The sequence below is a fragment of the Gigantopelta aegis genome, chromosome 12 (genome assembly GCF_016097555.1).
Source record: "Gigantopelta aegis isolate Gae_Host chromosome 12, Gae_host_genome, whole genome shotgun sequence".
Taxonomy (NCBI): Eukaryota; Metazoa; Mollusca; class Gastropoda; order Neomphalida; family Peltospiridae; genus Gigantopelta; species Gigantopelta aegis.
The window spans coordinates 37,004,937-37,031,672 of record NC_054710.1 but is presented as its reverse complement, the minus strand read 5'-3'; the positions used below and the strand labels follow the sequence as shown (position 1 = coordinate 37,031,672).

The window sequence follows — 26,736 nt, the reverse complement described above, 5'->3', positions numbered from 1 at the left end:
AATTGATCTGTTAAGTAAAACATACCGTATACCAAGATTTCTTCTTTTTTTTCAACTGATCTGTTAAGTAAAACGTACCGTATACCAAGATTTCTTCTTTTTCTTTTAAATTTATCTGTTAAGTAAAACGTACCGTATACCAAGATTTCTTTTTCTTTTCAATTGATCTGTTAAGTAAAACGTACCGTATACCAAGATTTCTTTTTCTTTTTCAATTGATCTGTTAAGTAAAACGTACCGTATACCAAGATTTCTTTTTTTTTTTGAATTGATCTGTTAAGTAAAACGTACCGTATACCAAGATTTCTTTTTCTTTTAAATTGATCTGTTAAGTAAAACGTACCGTATACCAAGATTTCTTTTTCTTTTCGATCTTGTACTTTGCCGAGGTAGACGAGGGGCTGGCCAGGTCCGTTGTCCGCGAGATATCGCTGACTGACCCATTCCACGAGTCGATGCTGAGGTTGAGGTCAACGGACTTCTCTGACCACTTGTCCATGATGTTGTCCAGAGATCTCTCAAACGATCGCTCTCGCTTTGCGATGCTGGGGTGCAAAAATAATAAAAAGACAAAATGTTTGATTAATTCTACATCAATGGGGAATAACAAACAATAATTTCAATAACTGAAATGAAATTTATTGAAATTTATGCCGTGTTCTAAACTTTAAACTAAACACCACAAACATAACAAGAATTCTAAGTTAAAGTTTATTTTGTTTAACAACACCACTTGAGCATATTGATTTATTAATCATCGGCTATTGGGTGTCAAACATTTGGTAATGTTGATCTGTAGTCATAGAGAGGAAACCCGCTACATGTTTTCATTAATAACAAGCTGGGAATCTTTTATATGCACCATCTCACAGATAGGATAGCACATACCATGGCCTTTAATATACCAGTCATAGTGCACTGGCTGGAGCGAGAGATAGCCCAATGGGCCCACCAACTTGCCAACAAACAATAAATTAATTAATGAAATGACTTTTATTGAACATAATGCTCGGTGTTCTAAACTTTAAAACTAAACACCGCAAACATAACAAGTTTTCGGAGAGTACTGCTAAAGCAATACATGACCCCTACCAGGCCCAACAGATTTTTGTTTCTCCTAAGTTCAAGGGCCATAACTCTGTGAGAAATAGGTAAATCGCCATGAAAGTTGAAATTTTAATAACTCAATATGCTCTAGTGGTGTTGTTAAACAAAATAAACTTCAACTCTTTTGTTTTGTTTATAAACATCAATACAGAACAGAAGCTCTATAAACTGGATACCCTCAAAACCTTACTTGTTACTTGGTTCTGTGGGTGTCCTATTTCTCGCTCCAGCCAGTGCACCACAACTGGTACATCAAAGGCCATGGTATGTGCTATCCTGTCTATGGGATGGTGCATATAAAAGATCCCTTGCTGTAAATCGAAAAGAGTAGCCCATGATGTGGCGACAGCGAGTTTCCTCTCTCAATATCTGTGTGGTCCTTAACCATATGTCTGACGCCATATAACCGTAAATAAAATGTGCTGAGTGCGTCATTAAATAAAACATTTCTTCCTTCAGTGGGTGTCCAGTTTAAAGAGGTTTCACTGGAGTACCTATATCTTGCTTTTTCACTTCATCAAGGTGAGACCCCAAAAACGTCTGTCTAAATCTATTGTATTATGTATTAATGTATGGATATGATAAAAAAATATATTTAAAATTAAAATAATAATAAAAAACTTCTGTCTTAAAGGGCATTCTCTTTATGCGAGTAGTCGGACCGACTTGTCACATGCTATTGAATGATACTGTGAGAACACCTAAATCGGTACGACTTTAGTCTTATACGTTCCGAATTTTGTAGAGCGAACTAATCGCATGTGACCTGTTATCTTTGTCCGAATGTCCATCAGAAAGAGAATCCCCCTTGCAGGCACTCATCTGAAACTTGTCATCACTGAAGATTAAAAAAACAAAAACAGAACCTCTGTCTTACCTATTATCTTTGTCCGAATGTCCATCGGATAGAGAAAAACAATCGCCCTTGTGTCGCTCGCTCACTGGAGATTTAAAAAAACAAAAACAGAACGTCTGTCTTACCTGTTATCTTTGTCCATGAGAAAGAGAATCGCCCTTGTGTCGCTCACTGGAGATTAAAAAAACCCAAAAACAGAACGTCTGTCTTACCTGTTATCTTTGTCCGAATGTCCATCAAATAGAGAAAGCCAATCGCCCTTGTGTCACTCGCTGGAGATTAAAAAACAACAAAAACAGAACGTCTGTCTTACTTGTTATCTTTGTCCGAATGTCCATCAGATAGCGAGTCCCCCTTGCGTAAACTCGTCTCAGATCTGTCATCACTGGAGAAGTTTTCCACGCTAAGAAATGAGCCGTCATTCTGGGGTACTAGGTTGGACGCGGTCGATGTAGACTTCTCTGCGGTGGGGCACACGGCGATGGTCGACGCTGCTTGTGACGGCCCACACGACGTATCGCTCGCTTTCTGGATTATGTTCCGACTTGTGTTCAAGTTGATTTCCTCCTCCTGGATAACATCCTGCTGGTTCCACAGATTCTGATCGGGAGATCGTGTTCTAAAAATGTTTATTACGTTTACGTAAGGCCTATAAACAAAATTGTGTGTTTCTGGTTTTTCCGACTTACCCTAATTTTATGTAGTTACCAAGAAAACACACCGAAAAAAAGAAAACAAGAGGAAATAATTATCCCAGATTTTTTTATAATCAGCAAACTAGATTCGGAACACCTCAGCTGAATATGGTTTCTTGGTTTGATATGATTTTTAAAAAAGAAGACGAAAGAAAAAGGTCCTACCTACCTACACTATTTTTTCCCAGGATGAAACCTGAAACACACATATTTGATTTTTTAGGCCTAAAATAAACTTTTTAATTGGTGCAGTGGTTAAGCCTACACGACTACAGATACTGGTAGGTACAGGGTTCGCAGCCAGGTACCAGCTCTAACCCAGAGCGAGTTCTTAAGGGCTCAATGCCACTACACCCTCTTCTCTCTTACTAACCACCAACAAACTAACAACTAACCCACTGTCCTGGACAGATAGGTGAGGTGTGTGCTCAGGACAGCATGCTTGAACCTTAATTGGATATAAGCACAAAAATAAGTTGAAATGAAACTGAACAAAAGATTATAGGATCTTACATAAAAGTGAAAGATTTTTTTTGTTATTACCTCCGACCCCCACCTACCCTTCATACGGTGGTACATCGGTACATCGGAATGGTGGTACATCAGTACAGACGTACTGTGGTACAGAGATGGTATATTGGTACATGATTGTGAGAGTCACTTAAAGGGACATTCCTGACTTTGCTGCAGTTTTTAAGATATTATCGACTAACAGAGACTTTTTAACGACAATAATTATATATCATAATATATTTTTCTGCATAAAATATTAGTGGCCATATATTAAACGTGTTTCTAATTGTTCTAATATTTGTACTATATTTTATTTCCTAAAATAATTTGTAAAATCCAGTTTGGGCTTCTTACAAATATTAAGATGACCAGAAGCACATTGAATATACAGACACTGATATTCTAAAAAAGAAAATGTATGTAATATGGAAGTTTAATCGTAGAAATATTTTATTAGTCGGAAACATCTTACAATGCAGCAAACTCAGGAATGTCCCTTTAATACAATTTTACTAAATAATAGTAATAATCAAATATGTCATCTAAAGAGGGAGATAGAGTTTAAAAACAATAATATTGGGGGTTTAGGTGGTGGCAGGATATTCATATTTACAACATCTGACCAAAAACATTCCACAAACTCAGGAATGTCCCTTTTTTTATATTACGGAATTTACTACAAGTTACTTTTCTTTTTACATCAAACCAAACTGCAATTATTAATAAAAACCATTTTATTACTAGGATGGAATGGACTATAGACTGGTAGTTGCTGGGTTCACTTCCTACATAGACAAAGACAAACCGGCCTCGGTGGCTTAACCATCGGACTACAGGCTGGTAGGTACAGGGTTTGCAGCTCAGTACCGGCTCCAACCTAGAGCAAGTTTTAATGACTCAGTCGGTAGGTGTAAAATGACTACACCCTCCTCTCTCTCACTAATCACTAACAACTAATAACTAACCCACTGTCCTAGTCAGACAGCCCAGATGGCTGAGGTGTGTGTGTGCCCAGGACAGCGTGCTTGAACCTTAATTGGATATAAGCATGAAAATAAGTTGAAATGAATGGATGGATGCATGGATGGATGGATGAATGAATGAATGAATGAATGAATGAATGAATGAATGAATGAATGAATGAATGAATGAATGAATGAATGAATGAATGAATGTCATTGTCGTTTTGTGATGTTAATGAACATGTTATACTCGTCAGTCTCGTTGCAAGGTGAGAACAGGAAAGAAGAAGGATTTTTTAGTTTTCACCGAGGTTTCCTCAAGTACCAAAACATTTGGAAGCCTACATTAGATTTCCAAGACTATGTTAGAATTTTTTTACTAAATTAAAAAAAATATATATAAGCCTGCCTTGAACAGAGAGACAAACAGTTGATATTATTTAATCAAACCTGGTTTCATCTTTGTTTCCTGTTGGTGAGTCTTCGTGAGACTGTCCGGATGCCACTGTGTTGAGTGACTCTTCACTTGAGTTCATCAGGTCAACTGACCTCCTGCCGACAAAAACACACAAATAAAGAAAAACTGTTAACAAGGAAAAGAATATAATGCAGAGCTAAGACTTGGGGAAATGACGACACTTAACCACATCTTTGCACATTTTAAAAACCATGACTAATAAAGGGACTGTCCTTAGTAGGCAACTATTGAAAGAAGTTTTCTACTAACAGAGCTCTTTTGGCAACTAAAATTACTTATTAAACATGTTTTCTTGTTTAGAATACCAGTGTCTGTATATCCGGTGTGTTTGCAGTTGTATGTTAATGTTACTTACTTTTTATGACACCCAATAGCCGATGTGTATTTTTGGCTATATACTACCAAATCAAATCTCAAAGACGGCAATAGTAAAACGTATCAATCGACATAAACACCACAGATATAAATACTACCACCCCTCACCCTTAAAGTGAATCAGAAAAAAATTGGGGATAAAGTTGCTCATTTCAGAGATAACAGGTAGCGTCTACGACTACCCTAGTTCCGCACAAAAATTTACTACTTTTTTTTACAGGTACCCCAAACATGTTTCAAGCACAAGGCTACATGTACTTGACACAGTGGTACTAGATGAAATAAAATTGCATACATTTTTTGCCCAGATGAAGCTATTTTTTTTACAACCAACACTCACATTTATCACCAATCACAGGACTTTTGGTGTTAACTTCTCTATCAAAAGTTCGGAGAACCTCGAACTTTGACCCAACCGGAAGTTATTTGGTTTGGTACTACCTTTTATGCTGGGGTGTTGTTAAACATTCATTCGTTCATTCATTCATTCATTCATTCATTCATTCATTCGTGTGTTAATATCTACAACAGTCACTTTTCACTTTATGCCGTAATATATATAATTATTGGGAGGTAAAATCAGGTTTGGGCACCTAGTACTACAAACATTAGGATAACAACAACACCTTGTTTATATAGACATTGTTATTCTAACAGTAAAATGTATTTAATATGTAATTTTAGTCACCAAAAATACTTAATGTTAGTACGACACATGATCTTACAACAGAAGCAAACTCAGCACAGTCTTCAGGGTTTCTGCCAGAAAGACATTTTTGGGTATGGCGCTATGGAATTGAATATTTACAATGTGTGTGCTAAATGCAATTGCAGTTGACAGGGGGGTATGAGGGGCCTCCCCAGAAAGAAAATGGGTTAGGTTTAGGGTTAGGGTTAAGAAAATCATACAGTCATTAATTTTGTCAAAAGGTCAACTTAAAAAAATTAAATCGGAACAAAAATGCGGGTGTGGCGCCATACCCGTTTTACCCTCTGGCAGAAAGCCTAGTTTCTCTGTCCAACATTACATGGCTATTATGACACTTGGTCAAGAGAAAAACACAGAAAACACACTGCCACCAAACAGACTATTCCTATGGAGAAAAAAAAAGAAGCTTCAAAGGATCTTTTTATATGTACTTTCCAATAGACAGAACAGTACATACCACGCTCTTTGATATATATATGTAGTGTGGCACTGGTAGGGGGAAAAACCCAGGTCTATTCAGAGGGACTGGCACATGATCGTGAGATAAAAGACAGTAAACTCACTGCCACTAAACAGGTTACTCCTATGAATAAAACATAAAAGGATTGTTTTATATGTACTTTCCATTAGAACAGTATATACCATGCTCTTTGATATATATATATATATATATATATATATATATATATATATATATATGTAGTGTAGCACTGGTGGGGGTGAACCCAGTTCTATTCAGAGCAATTGGCACTTGGTCAAGAGATAAAGATAGGAAACTCACTGCCATTAAACAGGCTATTCTTACCAATAAAACATAAAAGGATCCTTTTATATGTACTTTCCAACAGACAGAACAGTACATACCACGTTATTTGATATATGTAGTGTGGCATTGGTTGGGGGAAAACCCCATTTAGAACTATTGAGTGATTGAATCCTACAACCCATCACACCTCATGCAAGTGCTCTATCACTAAGCTAGATCTCGGCTGTAACTACAGTATTAAACAAGGCAGGTAAGTGTGAAGCTATGTTAACAGGTGCTCTATCACCGAGCTAGATCTCGGCTGTAACTATTAAACAAGGCAGGTACGTGTGAAGCTATGTTAACAGGTGGGGGAAGGGGAGATCTAGACTGTGACGAGTGAATTTAATGAGGTGTTGAGCCATGCTCTCCTGAAAAATAAATTGACAAAAAAAAGCAGGGGCTTTCCACACACACACAGTCACTCACACACACACTCAGTCACTCACACAGTCACACACACACACAGTCACTCACACAATCACTCACAAACACACACACACACTGACAGTCACTCACTCACACACACTCACTCACACACCAATATTTTCCCTACATGGCATTCAATTATTATTATGATCAGACCATTGGGCATGACAGGCATCAACAAAGTTGAAAACAGGCTAACAAGAGCTTACCATATCGGAAAACATTTTGTTCAGTATTATATCGCGATTCGAGACATTGTTACAAAATTCTAAAATGTCAAATAGTACTGTCAATTTTCAACTGATCACCAACTGTCGCTAATACATTGTTTTTTAAACATGTTCCCTGCACATGTCAATAAAAAAAAGTAAAGTTTGTTTTATTTAACGCCACTGCATTGGCTATTGGACGTCAAACATATGGTCATTCTGACACTTTTTTTTAGAGGAAACCAGCTGTCACAACATAGGCTACTCTTTTACGACAGACAGCAAGGGATCTTTTATTTGCTTTTTACGACAGACAGCAAGGGATCTTTTATTTGCACTTCCCACAGGCAGGATAGCACAAACCATGGCCTTTCTTGAACCAGTTATGGAACACTGGTCGATGCAAGTGGTGTACACCTACCCATTGAGCCTTGCGGAACACTCACTCAGGGTTTTGAGTTGGTATCTGGATTAAAAATCCCATGCCTTGACTGGGATCTGAACTCAGTACCTACCAGCCTGTGCACGTCAGTAAGTCACCTAAATATACTCTTCAAAAAAAGAAACGCAAAAGGGTACAAATGGGTTATAACTCATGCTTTGTGAATATAAGGTCATTGCATGTCCCAAACACATTCCCACGGTTACATTCGATAAAACGCAGCTACTGTACAATAAAGTTCCAAAATGTGAATATTCGCAAAAACGCAGCCACGTGCAAACCATGTCACCACTGCACGTGCGTTGTCTGCACGTGCAACATGAACACCGACAGTATAAAAGTGCAGGGTGTTCGCTTGCCTGGCCTCTGTATCTGGCCGACAGTTGACAATCCAGGACATGCCACGTCTCAGTGAACCGCAGAGAAACAATGCCATCGGCCGACTAGACGCAGGCGAATCCAGAACGGCCGTTGCCAGGGCATTCCATGTGTCCCCAAGCACCATCTCCAGACTGTGGGACCGTTACCAGCAACATGGATCAACACGTGACCTCCCTAGATCCGGTTGACCACGGGTCACTACCCCCGGGCAGGACCGCTACATCCGGGTACGCCACCTTCGGGAACGATTGACTACTGCCACCTCCACAGCCGCAGCAATACCAGGTTTGCGCAGGATATCCGACCAGACCGTACGGAACCGCCTACGTGAGGTAGGAATTTGTGCCAGACGTCCAGTTCGAGGTGTCATCTTAACACCACAACACCATCGACTCCGACTGCAGTGGTGCCAGATTCATTGACAATGGCCTCAACTGCGATGGAGACAGGTGTGGTTCAGTGACGAGTCCCGATTTCTGCTCCGACGTCATGATGGAAGATGTCGCGTGTATAGGCGTCGTGGTGAACGTTATGCGGCAAACTGCGTGCAGGAAGTGGACAGATTCGGCAGGGGTAGTGTCATGGTGTGGGCAGCCATCTCACACACTGGCAGAACTGACCTGGTCCACGTGCAGGGCAACCTGAATGCACAGGGCTACATTGACCAGATCCTCCGGCCACACATCGTTCCAGTTATGGCCAACGCCAACGCAGTGTTCCAACATGACAATGCCAGGCCTCACACAGCACGTCTCACAACGGCTTTCCTACAGAACAACAACATTAATGTCCTTCCTTGGCCATCGACATCACCGGATTTGAACCCAATTGAGAATCTATGGGACGAGTTGAACCGACGCCTCCGACAGCGACAACCACAGCCCCAGACCCTGCCCGAGCTGGCAGCAGCCTTGCAGGCCGAGTGGGCCACCATCCCCCGGGACGTCATCCGTACTCTGGTTGCTTCAATGGGCAGGCGGTGCCAGGCAGTTGTCAACACACGCGGAGGCCACACCCGGTATTGACTCCAGATGACCTTGACCTTGGTGGTGTGTCCTATCACTTACTCACAATGGACTAGAATGAATTGTGATCAATCCTGCAACATTTGGTAATTATCGGACTCACCATTCAATAATTAAATCAATTCTCCAAATGTTACGACAATGTGGTTTTGCGTTTCTTCTTTTGAAGAGTATACATCACACCACTAAGTGTACTACCTGTGGTAAGTCTGATGGAGAGCTATGTAATTTGAATAAATAAATAACACTCGGCACTTTCTTTTCAGATATTTAAAAAAAAAATTAAATTTAAAACTTTTTATTTCTACACCATTACTTTTGACTTTAACTAATTCTAAATGTCAACTTTCAGTATATATTTAAATTAGCTCACTAATTACATACCTGTGGAGAAAGGCAAACATTAACCCAGAAAGTGGATTTGTTTGTTATAATACAGGAATGTGACATCACATCACCGTGTGATATGTGTATCCAATACCGGTGGTAATCACTATGTGATCACTATGTGACATACAAGCTGTGCTGCACTTTGATTTCAAGTGCCTCTTAATGCAGCTGGTGGGAATTGATTTCACATCCATGCAATACAGGTATGTGAGGTATTGCACAGGCTAGTGTTACAAATGATACTGTTGATAGGGCCAGCTCTAGGGACAGGCTTTAAATCTTCCAGAAAAATAATTTGAGGGTACTGAACAAACACAAACAGATGTCAGATCATAAGTGCCCCTACTAGGTGGATACAGCTTTGAAATCTTTTGAAACCGGACGCTGTATTCCATGTGCTTTGACAGATTTTTAACAGCAGTTCTCTTACTATAATCTTTAAAACAAAGAAGTAAATACTTCTAAAAATGTAACACTTCAAAAAAATGCACGCAGCCCAGTAATAAAGTGCTTGTCAGTTTAGGATTGAACCCCGTTGGTGGACCTATTGGGCTATTTCTCGTTCTATCCAGTCCACCATGAGTGGTATACTAAAGGCTGTGGAATAGTGCATATAAAAAATCAACTGCTACTAATGGATAAATGTGGCAAGTTTCGTCTCAAAGATTATATGTGAAAAATTACCATATGTTTGACATCCAATAGCCGATGATTAATAAATCAATGTGCTCTAGTGGTGGTGTTAATCACAACAAACTTTTAACTTTTTCAAAAAATACAAAAATCCACTGTTATTTTACAACAAAACATCATTTATTATATGAAATTATTTTGCAACATTAAAATAAAATTGGTCTTTCGTCTTTTTTAAATTTGCAGTTGGTGAATTTGGGGAGTAACAAAGCTAGCCATGAAATGTGGTGTCTCCATTTTATACATGTACATGTTGTATGTTTATATAGGCGTCATTCTCCAGAGCCACCGACTGTGTTATTATATAGCGCTGGGAATTGATTGAAATTTCATCATCAATCACTGGTTATAATCAGTTTACACCAACCGAGCAATTTTCGATTATTCAATTGGTTAGAATTATCACTAAAGAAGGATACGAATCACAGGACTATATATATGCACCTTGTGTCGTGTTCACAGGAACAGATTCTATAAATCACTAATTGTACCTTTAAAACCTGTATGCCTGAATTCGATGTCGGTTTCCTTTGCATACACGGTAAAGCACTCGTTTGATGTGCAGTACGTCTAGGATCAATCCCAGTAACTCAGGCCTTGACCATAACGTTTTACAGTGCTAGCCCACTGGTCTACCAGGTTATAAAATCTGGTAGCCCTCAGTAAATATTGGTAGTCCAATAATTTTAATAAATTAAAAAAAGAGAGAGTAAAAAGGAAAATCATTTATTTTTATTAAACACCTTGTTTTTAGGTGTTTTTTTTTTTTTATGTGTTTATGCGTCTTGTTGATAGTGGAGTAACTGGGTGTGCAAAATAAATCTAGTAGCCCGGCGGACTACTGGGTTTAGACATATGGTAGCCTGAGCAACAAATGGGTAGCCAAAATACCCCGGACTACTGTTAAGGTCGAGCCCTGCAGTTGGTGGGCCAATTGGACTTCTTCTTGTTTCTACCAGTGCACCACAACTGGTATATTAAAGGCCATGGTATGTGCTATCCTGTCTGTGGGATGGTGCATATAACAGATCCCTTGCCAGTGATGGAAAAATGTAGCGGGTTTCATCTCTAAGACTATGTCAGAATTACCAAATGTTCGACATTTAAACAAAACAAACTTTTGCCTTTAAATAGACATAAAAATAAACCAACACTGCAGCCCAGCTGATTAATGGTCAATCTTTGCCATGAGGAAAATCAAGGCGAGCTGAAAATCACTCTCCTCAAATGGTGCTTAGGGGCCATTCAAATATTATATAATGACTATTAATACTCGAGGGGATGGGTGGGTCTAGGTCCAAACGTTATGTGGTGTTACAGGGGGTGGGTGGGTGTATTTAAAAAATGTGTACGATTAAATAAAAATTAAAAATAACTTCGGTTGCGGCAACAATGTTTAACATAGGTAGTTATAGCTAGACATATACACACCATAAGGGTTATAAATTGAATTGAAATGTGTATCTGCTCTTTCCCAAATTGCAAAACAGTATGTTAATATTACATTACACCAGAGTATGCACTTGGGATATTTTTTGACTGGCCAATCGGGCCATCACAGGAACACTCTGACTAGCCCGTATAACTTTTGAATGGCCCGCGACCGAATTTTGCTAAAACAAAGAACTTACTTAAATTGCACTTTAAAAACATGTTACTACATCATACAAACAATAATAACACCACAAAAGAAGGAAACAGAACTTGTTTTAATTTTATTAAATTATAATTATTATGTTGTCCCTGGGGTAGCTTCTTCTCCAATTTTCTTTAGGACAGCAGTCCTGTGTGCCTCACTCTTGTTGTGTAACTGAAAGAAGATGTTAACAAACTGAATCACAATTGACAACATTCAGCAGGCTTTTTATTTTATTTATGCAATATACTGATATTGCTGTTAGATAATGAGTAATTATTTAATGTTATAATATATAATTTTAAACAATATCAGTGATACTGTGAAACTCAACTTTTAGGCCTTAAAAATTATCTTGAGAAGATTATCATTTGCCGCAAGGGGTTGGTAAGTGTGTGTGTGGGGAGGGGGGTGGGGGTGCTCCATCCCCAATCAGGAATTTGTTTGCCTTTATTAGTTTGTTTGCTCACCCCCACTCCCATCGGACCCCCCACCAGTGCCACCCCCTGCACATATAAAACACTGGGTGGAAATCCAGATTGCTGTCTACTACAGTGCTTTCAAGTTATGTAAAGCCTATAATTGTGGATGGTAAATACAGATTACTTATCATAATTTATATTACATACCTTTATACTTTCCAACTTCATTGTGGAGCATCTCTTCACAAACATACTGACATTGCCCCCTGCACTGTGAACATGGTGCTTTAGGTAGTACTAAACCAAATATCTTTCGGCTGGGCCAAAGTTCGGGGTGCACCAAACTTTTGATAGAGAAGTGAACACCACAAGTCCTGTAATTGATGATAAATGTGAGTTTCATCTGGGCAAAAAATGTATGCAATTTTATTTCATCTAGTACCACTGTGTGAAGTAGCTTTGTGCTTGGAACATGTATGGGGTACCTGTAAAAAGGAAAGAATTCGACCCGTACCCCTCTATATCAAAGGCTCTAAAGACTAACCTTAACCCTATCCCTAAAACTACCGTAACCATTGAAAAGGGGGAACGGGTCGAACTCATGCATCTATTTTTAGTGTGAACCTCACTGCTCAACAAAACTGATTTCTACACAACTGTTCGCTGACGTGTTGCTGTAAATAGGATTTCGTACGGGAAAGGTGGAGACACTTACAGACACATGCAAACACACTGACAGATGCACGCAAATACACTGACAGACACACAGAAAAATACTAACAGACACACGCAAGCACACTGGCAGACACACACAAACACACTGACAGACAAAAGCAAACACACTGACAGACACATACAAACACTCTGACAGACACATACAAACACTTTGACAGACAAACACTCTGACAGACACACAAAAACACTCTGACACACACACAAACACATTGACAGACACACACAAACACTGACAGACACACAAACACAAACAAACACACTGACAGACACACACAAACACACTGACAGACACAAACACACTGATATATACGCACAAACACACGGACAGATACGCACCAATACAGTGACAGATACGCACAAACACACTCGCAGACAAACGCAAACACCCACACATACGACACAAACACACTCACAGACACATGCAAAGACACTGACAGATGCACGCAAATACACTGACAGACACATGGAAAAATACTAACAGACACACGCAAGCACATTGACAGACACACACAAACACACTGGTAGACACACACAAACACTTTGACAGACACACAAAAACACTCTGACACACACACACAAACACACTGCCAGACACAAACAAACACACTGACAGACACACACAAACACACTGGCAGACACACACAAACACACTGCCAGATACACACAAACACTTTGACAGACACACACAAACACTGACAGACACACACAAACACTGACAGACACACACAAACATTTTGACAGACACACACAAACACTCTGACAGACACACAAAAACATTGACACACACAAAAACACTCTGACAGACACACAAACACACAGGCAGACAAAGAAACACTTTGACAGACACACACAAACACATTGACAGATACAAACAAACACACTCACAAATACGCACAAACACACGGAAAGAAAGAAAGGAATGTTTTATTTAACGATGCACTCAACACATTTTATTTACGGTTATATGGCGTCAGACATATGGTTAAGGACCACACAGATTTTGAGAGGAAACCCGCTGTTGCCACTACATGGGCTACTCTTTCCGATTAGCAGCAAGGGATTTTTTATTTGCACATCCCACAGGCAGGATAGCACAAACCATGGCCTTTGTTGAACCAGTTATGGATCACTGGTCGGTGCAAGTGGTTTACACCTACCCATTGAGCCTTGCGGAGCACTCACTCGGGGTTTGGAGTCGGTATCTGGATTAAAAATCCCATGCCTCGACTGGGATCCGAACCCAGTAGCTACCGGCCTGTAGACCGATGGCCTAACCATGATGCCACCGAGGTCGCTAAACACACGGACAGATACGCACAAATACACTGACAGATATGCACAAACACCCCGACAGACACGCACAAACACACTGACAGACACACACAAACACATTGTCAGACACGCACAAACACACTGTCAGATACACACACACACACTGACAGATACGCACAAACACACTGACAGACGCACACAAACACTGACAGAAACACACAAACACACTGACACACATACATACACAGAAACAAACAAAGACACACACACACACACACACACACACACAGACATTCATACAAACACAAAAATACACACATACATACACAACTATACAAAAACACATAGACACATGCATTAAAAATACACACATACATACAGAAAAAATACACACATGTGCGCGCACACACATACACGCAAACACGTGGAACAGTGTTTCGGTACACGACATTTATCAAAGAGAGTTTTTTTGGGGGGTGGTGGTGGTGGATGTCTAATTTTTATTTATTATAATTTTTTTGTGCAGTTTTGTTAGCAACTAAAATGCAGGTGAAAGTTTCTATTTAACAATCCTAACGTACAAAACGTCTTGTCGTTTGATTTGTTTTTGTGGGGTTTTGTTAGTAACGTGAAATAGAAACATCTACAAGTTACAGCCATACTATTCCCGATTTAAAAAATGGTCCCCAGTCAATCTTAGACATATTTATCTGTCCGTGGTGAACTTTCCCAGTTCCTTGAGAATAGATATATTGATTTGAATACGTGACTGGGCTGATGCATTGTTCTTTGACTTGACACTATAGAAAACGTAGATTACACTTTATGGTTTTCGCACAGTAAACATATTTCTAGTTTGATATATAGCTGTCCTTTATAATGTCATCTTGCTAAGGTGTGTATGTGTGTGTGTGTGTGGGGGGGTCGTGTCTCAATCAGCAGATTTATGAAAGAATTGTTTATATTGAATGCTGTGACATTTATTACATAGTAAATATGATTGATTTAAGACCCTCTACATAGTAGTCTATACTAACCCCACCTCACGAACACTTCAGTTTAAAATACGTCGTGTTTTTGCTTTGCTTAATGCTGGCCCTGGTCTTTGTGCATAGGAAACGGATCCAGTCATTTGAAGTCGTTGCCTCAGCCACCCAATCACACTCTGACTGACATTAAAGTGTCTCGCAACTTCTCGTTGACTGTGTTCAACCTGTATCCAACCTACTCCATTGCCCTTCTCAACATTAGTCAAAACACGATGCATGTGACACATGTTAAGGTTCACATATTCACTTCCAGGAAATGGTGAAGAATTACATATTTAATGGTAAGCCTTCTAGCTGTATTTTGTCCATGTTATTTTGTAATATTGTGCATTGACCTTTTGGGACATGGGCGTATAGCATAAGAAACAGCCGGAGTGAATCGGTTAATGAACCACCTGTTCGGACCGATACTACAGCCAGATGCTGTCATATAACAAAAAACTGAGACGGAAACGTTCTCAATTTTAGAGTGAAAATAAATGCTTATATAATGTATGTTCGCAGTGGTGTATGTTGTTAGTGCCAACGAGAAACCGTTCTATTGGCAATCTTCATTTGAAGTTGGGCAATTTAACATGGGTTTCAATGGCAGATGACATCTGTATAGTGAGACCTAAACAAAATCATTCTGCGAAACATAGCGTAGCGGAATGTGTCGAGTTGTTCCGTTGTAACTAAATGGAAAGTAGAGACGGACATGATCGAGGTGTTCCAAGTAAACCTACAAATACATTTACGTGGCTAAGGTTTTCCGAATACATAATCAAAACTGGCCGAGGCATTCCAAATGGTTTTGGACTGTTCGGAAATAGGAAACCAGTTGAAAACAAAAAATCAAAAATCAAAAATAACTTTCCGATCTCTTACAAACATTAGTTATTTGCATTTTGATACATAATACAATATGCGCAAATTTTCGGTCGCCAGGCGGGCGACAGGAGATAAGGTTTTGACTTGCTCAATGCTATTTTGATTCGCCACGGGTGATCGGGCGACCGCAAACTGCACACCCTGTTACACCCATCGCATGTCTTGTGAATGGGAGGAGGGTGTCTCCAAGTGTTACGTAATATTTTGGGTGTGTATGGTCTAGTATTATGAAGCATTACAGGGGGGAATGTGATTGTCTAAGTTTGACAAAAATAGTGTTACGTAATATTTGAACAGCCCCTAAGCAAGCAATCACATGAAGCTACAAATAAAAGTTTTAAAGTTTGTTTTGTTTTGTTTAATGACACCACTAGAGCACATTTATTAATTAATTACCAGCTATTGGATGTCCAACATTTGGTAATCCTGACATATACATGTAGTAAATTGAATGCCGTAAAAAAAATTATCACATGGCAATTAATTTGCCACTCTTCTAAAACTCTCCAAGTATGTGAGGATAGGAGTGCAGGGCTTCTAGAATATTTATAAAATCCACTAGCCATGGGATCAGTGATTTAAAAAATGTACTAGCCACAATTAAAAATTCACTAGCCCTACTTTACTTTTACATTTTCACTTTATTACCCACTGGATAACCATTTAGGTATATTTTGCTTGTAAGATAAGAATTTCACTTGTTAAGATAAACAGTCAGTGCTTATTTTGCACACTGCTAATTCACCAAGAAGCTAATTCGAAAACTGTGTGTCATTTCTAAATCCAATGCTTATTTCTCCAATATACTCTGAAGTCACTTTTGTTCAATGTGATGTAATTTTCATATAATTTGTGAACTAGTGCAGTCAACTAAATTAAGAACACAACAAAAATACAATTACATACATATTTTTATGATACTACCTTTTCAATTCTTTCAAGTCAGGAGAAAATTTTGCCAAATTATCTATTAAACTTCAAACATAGCAAAAACCCAGTTATTTTGTATCAAAATATAAATTATTACATAAAATTATTTTGCCAAATTAAAATAAAATTTGTCAGTTGGTTTTGAAATTCGCAATTGGCGAATTTGGCAAATGCCAGAGCTAGCCCAGAACAATGAAAATATAATTCCAACAACAGTGCTAGCTTTGGGTCAGCAGCAATCTAATTAAAATTAGCTCCACTATTACATGGCCTCAGACCACAATTAATTTCGCTATATGTTTCTATATAGCCTTAGTGGCTATAACATTTTTATTAATATCAGCAGGCCCGTGAAGTTTTGTATGTACCTTTGCCTGCACGGGGGACACATACACTGAAAAGGACAACCCCTGTTGTCCAGCTCTTTCTCCCAGCATATTGGTTTAAACAGACACACCCTCTAAACCAGGCCGGAGTACACCCATTTTACACAAAAAGCACTTTTGCATGGGCCGGAATTACCACAAACAAGTCTTCAATGTCAACAAGTTACACATGTTTACAAACTACATGCTATCCCCTGTCACTTCAGTCAAACAGTTGCCACTTCATAGCTGTCTGCCATGAAATAATCACAGTCAAACAGCAGACTACTTGCGCGGTCAAATTTCCGGACAACCAAATGGGAAGATAACTGTAATCTGAGGCCTATCAGTCCATTTTTCCCCCTAAAAACTGGCCCACACTAATGCATTCCAATGATATACATATTAAAGCAATGCTCAGTAAGTATCTGGATGTCACCTTTAAACTGAGAGTATATAGAGGCTGTGTTAAAACACCTACCACAGTGCCTTGCCATGGCCAATTTTAGCAATGAAAACTTGAGAGACACCAACTTCAAAATGTAATAACTTTATCAAATTTTGGAATTTCTTCATACAATGAGCAGCTATTTTTTCTTCTACATATGTTCTATCTGCACACTGTTGTCTTGGAAATATTTTGAAATATTTAAAGGAAAAAGAAATCAATCATTAGATTTTACTTCATTTTTAATTAAATATTAAACTTAAATTTAAATTTTTGAAAAAAATTAAAATCTAAAACTGTAAAATTTTGCATTTTAGATATGATAAGTGGAGGCTTATTAAAAATATGGTGACTGAATTCATGGTACATTATTAGAAATGTGTCAGAGGGATGGTGAAAGTCACAAAATTGGGACCATTTGCGTGTGTGTGAAGACTTTCCCATGCTCCTATACCACTAAGGCTTCGAGCATGTCCACCCCGGATTCGGTCTCTGGAGGCCAGGGGCCCAATCCGGGACAGAAATTACTTAGGACAATTTTGAAATTAAACCAATGGGGAATACGGATGGGGACCATTTGCAACAAATTTTTACACACTAATTTCAGGGAAAATTAGACATGATAGGCCTCAGATTCAATTTTGACCTGCTGTATTTACTTAATCTACTTCATTTACTGCATTAGACATGTAGCTACTTTGTAAAAGGCAAAACAGTCCATATAAATGTATATTAATATGAATATGCCCTACAGATGTTACTTAGGTATACACCATAATGTGTTTTTTGTTGACGACAACTTTGAAAATGAAGATTTTGTCACAAAATGCTGATATAAATCCTACCAAGAAGTACTTGCACCATATTTTTCAGTTTCCAGTGATAACTGTTAACAAGTGTAATCATGTGCCAGTGTCTTGGATACCTCAGTGTAGTATTTCTTGATTGGAAGGATGTTTGTAGTAATGACCACTGAATATGCATTATGGATTATTCTGCCATATGTTTTACAAGCCAAATGTTAACTTTTTTGGCAGATTTTCTGCAATAAACTTGACAAGTGTACCAGCATCTGATTACTGAACACAATAAATACATTCAGACAGCATAGAATATTAGCCTATTAGATTTTCTAAGGATAAAAGACCATTTTTTTAAAATTACTGAAGTGTGTAATTTACATAAATGTAGGTGAAATGTATTATTAGAGTACTTAATCTTGTTAAAAACTGTATACTATTTATTTAAAGTGTTTAATTACATTTAGTAGGGAAATATTCATTATATTTAGATCTTCTGTCCAATTGCAATAATTGAGAAACTCATTAAAATTCAATATGTAAAAAAAAAATTAAAATCTCAATATTGAGCAACAAAATCCAACTTTTGCTCTTTTTTACCAAATTATTAGCTCAAAACTGTTAAAGAATATTGCAACAACATGTAGTAACATCAGAGGTCATTTTATGCTATTTTGGAGGATATTGAAATTTAAAAGTTGAAAATTTTAATTTTAATTTTTAATAAATTCAAACAATTTTTTTTTTAATTTAATAAAATATTTAGAAAATAAATAAATGAGTTTTCATATTCCTTGTGCTATTCACAATCAGTCTGTGTAATTTCACCTCTCTGGTTATAATACTTTCATCAGAATCAAGCATTTAACCGGTGTAATGTGTGAACTATATCAGGCCTCAGACCACAATTAATTTCGCTATATGTTTCTATATAGCCTTAGTGGCTATAACATTTTTATTAATATCAGCAGGCCCGTGAAGTTTTGTATGTACCTTTGCCTGCATGGGGGACACATACCCTGAAAAGGACAACCCCTGTTGTCCAGCTCTTTCTCCCAGCATATTGGTTTAAACAGACACACCCTCTAAACCAGGCCGGAGTACACCCATTTTACACAAAAAGCACTACTTTTGCATGGGCCGGAATTACCACAAACAAGTCTTCAATGTCAACAAGTTACACATGTTTACAAACTACATGCTATCCCCTGTCACTTCAGTCAAACAGTTGCCACTTCATAGCTGTCTGCCATGAAATAATCACAGTCAAACAGCAGACTACTTGCGCGGTCAAATTTCCGGATTTTGGACAACCAAATGGGAAGATAACTGTAATCTGAGGCCACATGTGGATCTAACAGCAGCCCGTTGGAGCTCATGTCCAGTTGACCTTTCATTCGACCAATCAAAACCTTACTTGCAAAATCGTGCCAGTGATTTGAAAAGAATTTGAAAACATTCGGGATTATGCCGAGAGTATACGAAATGATTCGGGTAAATTACGAAGTATGCCAGAAACTATTTTCAATATAAATTTTTATATAAAATTAGTTTCAAGACGAAAAAACCCCAAAACATGATGGTATAGCCATTAAATCTGTTTATACTAGTATACAATCCAGAGTTTATTACTGCATTTTCCCCCCTGTTTTTTCCATGTTGAAATAGACTAACAAGTTCGCCTATTGCATAAATAGTCTCGACCAATATTTTTAGAATTGTATGCTCCCGAATAACGTTAAAAAGGCGAAGGTCGATATTTAAATTGTTATTTATAGATGAAATGTCACCTGGACATGGGAGTCCATGCAATTCTGTTAGATCTACTGGTGAGACCAGTAGAGCTAATTTTAATCAGATTGGGTCAGCAGAAAATTTTGCCAAATTATCTATTAGTATTAAACTTCGCGGCATTAATAACATCACGTGGAAAGCGGTTTCTTTTGCTTCAGTGTTACGAAATTAAATGAATTTACATTGAGAATGGATATTGGTGAGCTTTTGAAACTTGTTTGAGTTTGGACTTAATAAAATGTTTTGTTATTTAATTATCCGTCATTTATTCAACATTCATAGTTCAGGAAGTTCACCTTGCTTGTGTGACTGAATCTGTGCATTAGTGACGTCACACGGAAAGCAATTATTTTGTTTTCCAAGTTACGAAGTTAATTAATCATCCATTGTGATTATAGATACCAATTTTTCATTTAAATTATTTTGTTTGAATACATACTAAAATTTAATTACAAATATATATATATATTTTAAACTCTTGATATTGAACTTTGTCGAGTGAATGAACTCGCCCATTAATAACGTCACATGGGAAGCGCTATTTTGTTTCAGTGTTACGAAATTAAATGAACATACATTGTGAGCGGATAGTGATCTAATTTGTTAAATATGTTTTTGTTTTGACATAATGTAATGTTTATTTATCTAATTACTATCACATATACCACATGAATGATTTGGTTTTGAGGTTTCTCAACGAATTGGTGCATTACTTATTGACATACTAAGCATTTTTTTTTGCTTTTTTGCTTTAAGTGTTACAATGCTAAACACACCTTGTAGGGTATTGATTTTTTCTAAAGTTTGTTTTTGGACTTTTTAGTTAATCTTTTTGGAATGTTTAGTTATTTTATTCCCTTACTTTTTACTTTTGTTCCACATAAATCATTTGATGACACTTGTGAATGTACAAATATAACCAAAATTAATGTCATATGGAAAACTTTATTTTCTCTCCTACTTTAAACAAAAAAAATTATTACGGTTATGTGAAACTAACTACTAAGTCTTCCAAGCTTTAAGTTTGATGCAGTTGGATTCAGATCGATCCCCATCGGTTGGACCCATTGGGTTAATCATTGTTCCAGCAAGTACAGCCCTCAATATTTGCGGCGGCAATTGACAATGCCATCGCAAAAGCTATCGCAAAATTGATTTGTGACAGCATTTCCTTGCCATCACAAATTTTAGAGTGGTGAAAAGTCTGTAGGCATTGATGTCTGAACTCTGTCCAATTACAGATCCCAGAAAAAAGCATTTATAATCGAATGTGGTCCAATTCTTCCTCTATTAATATATTTTATTTTAGTATGTAATAATGTGTATTTAGCTCATTTATGTCATACATTCAGGTAGATGACCTGGAGTTGATTTTTAATTTATATATACAGTGTGTGTATATATATATTATTTTAATTTTTTTTATGAAGGATCACCATGCCAGTTCGGCAAAGCAACAGGATTGCTGCTAAGCAAGAAGATGATGGTCATCATCAAACAGAACCACAGACACCTGCCTCGTCTAACTCCATCCCACCTCTTCAGGCCCAGAAAAAGAAAAAACAGACTGCAGCTGAAGCTATAAAAGTGTGTAGGAAGAGAATGATCCTGAAAAGTATCAACAGTGGAAGGAAAAAGGGAGGCACGACAGCAAAACATACCGCCAGAACCTGACTGAAGAAAAGAAAATTGATCAGAGAGAAAAAGCAAGACTACGGATGCAGGCCTACAGGAAGAGGAAAAAAAGTGAGCAGACAGAGAAACCGAGGAAGACCAGGGCAGCTATTGATGATTAGCGTGCTAAGTGGTGTGAGCAAAAGTGTTGTCAGATTGACAAACTGACTCTTCAGGAGAAGGCTCAGAAGAAAAGAAGGTACAATGAGAAACGTAGGTTACTGTACAAGGAGAAGAGACTGACTGCTCATCTAAAGAATATTTCAAGTACTTCCAAATCAACCCAGTGTACATGCTTGACTGAAGTTGGAGAACAGTGCATTGAGGAAAGTGTGCAAATTGGTGATGAGAGGTCTCCTACAGCAAGACTAAAAGCACTGTCAAGAGTGAAAGCCGTGCTGCCTTGTAATCCCAGGAAGTATGCTCAAATGGTAACTGACCTCATGACAAAAGCATCCCCAAGAAAACGAGCTATCTTCAACAGCATGAAACAGCAATGTGTGGAACAAAAGATTGGACAGGATGTCTTGAGTAGATTGAAGTCCATCAGCAAACAGCGCTCTAAGGATGTCAACTACACAAGAAGGGTTCTACTGTCAGTGTTTTCTAAATATAAGTATTAGCTTAGAGCCAGCAACTCACTCCTGTGTGTTCACAGGAAGACCATATCCAAGAGTGTTGGAAACTCGTTTTCAACCAGTGTTGGCATGGTGAAGAAGCAGAAGGCGGCGGAAGCTGAAGCAGCAGATTTCCTTGAATCCAGTGCCTATGCCCTACCAGAGAAGAAGCTGGTCTCAAAGAAGACTGGAAAAATGGCCACAGTCCTCACCAGAAGCATGAAGGACTTGTATAACGATTTCATGGAGAGCAATGAGATGACCACACCCATCAGCTTCTCACATTTTGCAAGGTGTCGCCTTACTCACGTTCGCCTCATGAGACAGTCTAAACTTCGGCAATGTTTGTGCGAATATTGTACCAACATAGAGTTAAAGCTACGTATTTTGAACAGTGTTGCCTCACTGATAAACAATGCTAGTCGTGTACATCATGTATACCATGCTGTTGATGACATCACCTGTGGTAGAGAGGACCGACAGTGGAAGAAGGCTTGTGCCTATCAAGAGTGTGACATCTGTGGCATCAAGCAGCCGGACCTTCACCTGGAACCACTGCTCCAACACCAGGGCCTAGTGACGTGGACGAAATGGGAGTCTCAGGTGAACTTCGTCAATGGGAACGGGTAAGATAAACACACATGTATAATAATTGAATATAATTTAACTGTTGACATGTCACCATCACCAGAAGGAAGAATGCTTCACCCACTGACCAAGGTCAGACAAGTATTCATTCAATTATTAGTAACATAAATAAAACTAATTGTATGGAAGTAGAATACATCACTTTTATCATACATTAAAGGCTTTTGTAGGAGATATCGCTGGCACTATAATTTGCGACATTCTCCAGCAGTGAAGTTGGGAAATGCAGTCATCACCAGTGCCAAGGACCTCTTTGATTAAGTACTGCATCGCCAGCAAACTGAACAAGCAGCCCGATCAAGAATGCAATCATTTCCGTTGTTCGTTTTTCTGGGTGGCGCATGGTGAGGTGGACAGAAATAGAACAAGGAGTGTCAAAACATTGAAGGGTACCCGTACTCTTCATTCAGTGAAATGCGTAGAGGCAAATGTGTTGTGTACACGACAGCTTTCATGCTTCTGCTAGTCTTGCTAGACAGGCACTGGTGACTGTGCCAGTGATGCAATTGTTGGGATGTGGAGCGAAGAAGTGCTAACCCCACTGTCAGGCCCTCTACAGCCAATTGTCAACAACCAGTGGCCTGATGACGAGCAGGACTAGTCAGTTACTGTGGAACCAGCTGTTGATGACTGCCTGCCAGCTCCAGCAATAGAAGATTTTGTGCAGGCAGAAGTTGCTGGACGATACAGGACAGTGGTGTTCTTTGCCAAAGTTCTGGATGTGGACGACAAAAGTGGAGATATAAAGCTGCATTATCTCACTCTCAAACCTTGTTCTAAGGACATTTACATTTGGTCAGACGAATCCTGGGTGTCTAGAGACCAAACAGCCAAGACAGTACGCCCACCTGTTCTGGCACTAACCATAATGTAAATAACTGTAAAATATTTGAGATGTAATGCATCACGCCTCTACATTAACTTTTTCACCTAGGAGCCAGACGGCGCCTACTTGTACTTTTATATAGATAGTATGAAATGTTTTAGTCTCCAAATGAAAAAAAAATGGTTGCATATAATACGACCAAAACAGTCACAGTGTAGAGGGCTGAGCACTTTCATATCTATGCATAAATAGCAAATTAACTGTGTCTTCATATTCAAGTATAAATAATTTCAAACTACTACTTATACTTAACAAGAATTTCAGAAAGCAAAGTGAATTTTGGGTAACTGTGTATTCATTGGGGGTAAATATCAGGATTAAAAATATAAAATGTTAATGAGTTGTCCAGATATATATTAATAGGCAGCACCTGACAATTCTTCACTGTCCTCTTCATGAATTATTAACCAGTTACAAACAATAAATGCTTCGACACCAAATGGTATAATTTGACATTCTAATTTGCATATATTAATACAACATATGCATTTGAAAGCTTGTTTCAGAATAATTAATTTATTATCGATATATATTATTAGAAATCAAGGCTTATATTGGAATAAATTTTTGTTTAAACAATTTTCATATTTGTAGAGATTTTCTTCGAAAATTATTAAAATATATATTTTATTAGCCAGACTAAATGTATCCACTTTGTATAAAAATTGGCAACTGGCTAATTAAGCAGTGTACAGGGTAAGCCCTGAAAAATAAATCAATGAAATATGTCATTCTTTGACTGCTATGTCATAGCAATATCTAGCTATAAATTCATTTTTACATGTTGTTTCTATTCTACTGGTATCACTGGATATTATCTAATTTCAGGGCTTCTAGATTATGGTAGCCCCACTCCCATGGCTAGTGATATTCAATGTTGGGCTAGTAAATAATTACTATTGCCATGCCCAACGGCTAGTGAAAACAAGTTGTCAAATACTGCATTTTGTAAATATGAATATCCTGCCCCCACCCCACCCCCTAATCTTAGTTTTTTTAATGGCTATTTCTCTCTTTAGGTAACATATCTGATTATTACTATTAGTAAAATTGTATTAAAAGTAAAAGTAGGGCTAGTAAATTTTTAATCATGGCTAGTATATTTTTTAAATCACTGATCCCATGGCTAGTGGATTTTGTAAAAATTCTAGAAGCCCTGAATTTACTAAGTTTATTTTTACTGTATTTTTGTGTGTTCACCATAATTCTTATGCATGTTGTGTGTAATTTGGTTTCCACATTATACAGTTAATCTGATTGACAAATGTTTGTTTAAATTCAAACAAATTGAGTGTTTATATATGTTTTATCCATGGCATGATCATATCTTGTATGATATTAATACACTTGAAAAAACCCAATTCACATAATATGTACAATACTTTGCACACACAATTTTTTTTTTTTTTTTTAAAGCGGTAGTTGAAATTTTATACAAAAGACCATTAAAATATAGTTACAAGGTTACAGCTTGATATCACTGCTGTTTTTATACCAAGTAATATGCAAAATGTTCTAACATGTCACATTTTTTCTAAATATGCTGTATTCTGAAGAAAAAAATAGTTTCCACGTTACACTGTTAATTTTTGGTCAGACTTGTTATTTGACCTACTTAAATCTGGCAGATTATCTTTTTTTCCTATTCAACACATGCAATAGAGCATAAATGTCAAGTAAACTTGCTTATTAGGACTTTTAAAGCATTTAAAAGTTTTGGTACTGATGTCACAGTACTGGTACCCAGTTTCTGAGAACGACCCATAAAGCAAAAACCCAGTTATTTTGTATCAAAATATAAATTATTACATAAAATTATTGCCAGAGCTAGCCCAGAACAATAAAAATATAATCCCACAAAAATAAAGGATTTCATACTCATAGTCAGTCTTTCTAGGAAAGGCGAGTCATCAGTCACACTCCCCTCCACACTCACTTGGAAAGTTTTAGGAGTGGCAAATTGATCACATTTTAATATAATTTGTAATAAATGTTATCTGAAACTTCATGTGACTGTTCACCCAGCAACATTTCAGGACAGTGATTTTCAGCTCACCTTGATTTTGTTAACATAGAAAACTTAAAATGGCCTCATCTCCACCAGTACTGGGAACTTACACAAACATTTTTTTGGTGCTTTGGTTTCATACTAGAACCCATATGATCTTGAAAATAAGTGTATGTAGGATTAAAATTTGAGATGGTGTGGTAGGGAAGTGTGACCTAAAATTTAGACAGATTGAGGGCAATTCTGTGGTATGTGCCATGAAGAGGGGTTTTTTCTCATCACTTCATTAACTTAACAGTGTTCGAGATTAAAAATTTGGGGCAGTATCCCAGTTGGATACTAACATTTCAAAATCTGGTATCCCACCTGAGAATTTAGTATCCCACTTAAATGAAATTCATAAATAACATCGTAACAAACTTGGACGACACTGTTCTCCTTCCCAGTCTATTGCAATGCCGCTATTGCTCCAGTGTAGCATTAGACTTGGTATAAGGCAAAACCAAAAAATAG

General features: G+C 37.8%; 1 protein-coding gene across 2 annotated transcripts in view; it reads right to left on the bottom strand.

The window, feature by feature from the left end:
• LOC121386328 (protein Aster-B-like) overlaps window positions 1-26,736 on the bottom strand; it is a 71,418-nt gene that overhangs the window by 43,196 nt on the left and 1,486 nt on the right. For both annotated transcript variants that reach the window (XM_041517196.1, XM_041517197.1), the window contains exons 2-4: window positions 4,584-4,685; window positions 2,277-2,582; window positions 344-545 (exon numbers count right to left, since the gene is read on the bottom strand). In XM_041517196.1, coding sequence (XP_041373130.1) covers window positions 344-545; window positions 2,277-2,582; window positions 4,584-4,685 — 610 coding nt within the window. The remainder of the gene's footprint in view (window positions 1-343; window positions 546-2,276; window positions 2,583-4,583; window positions 4,686-26,736) is intronic.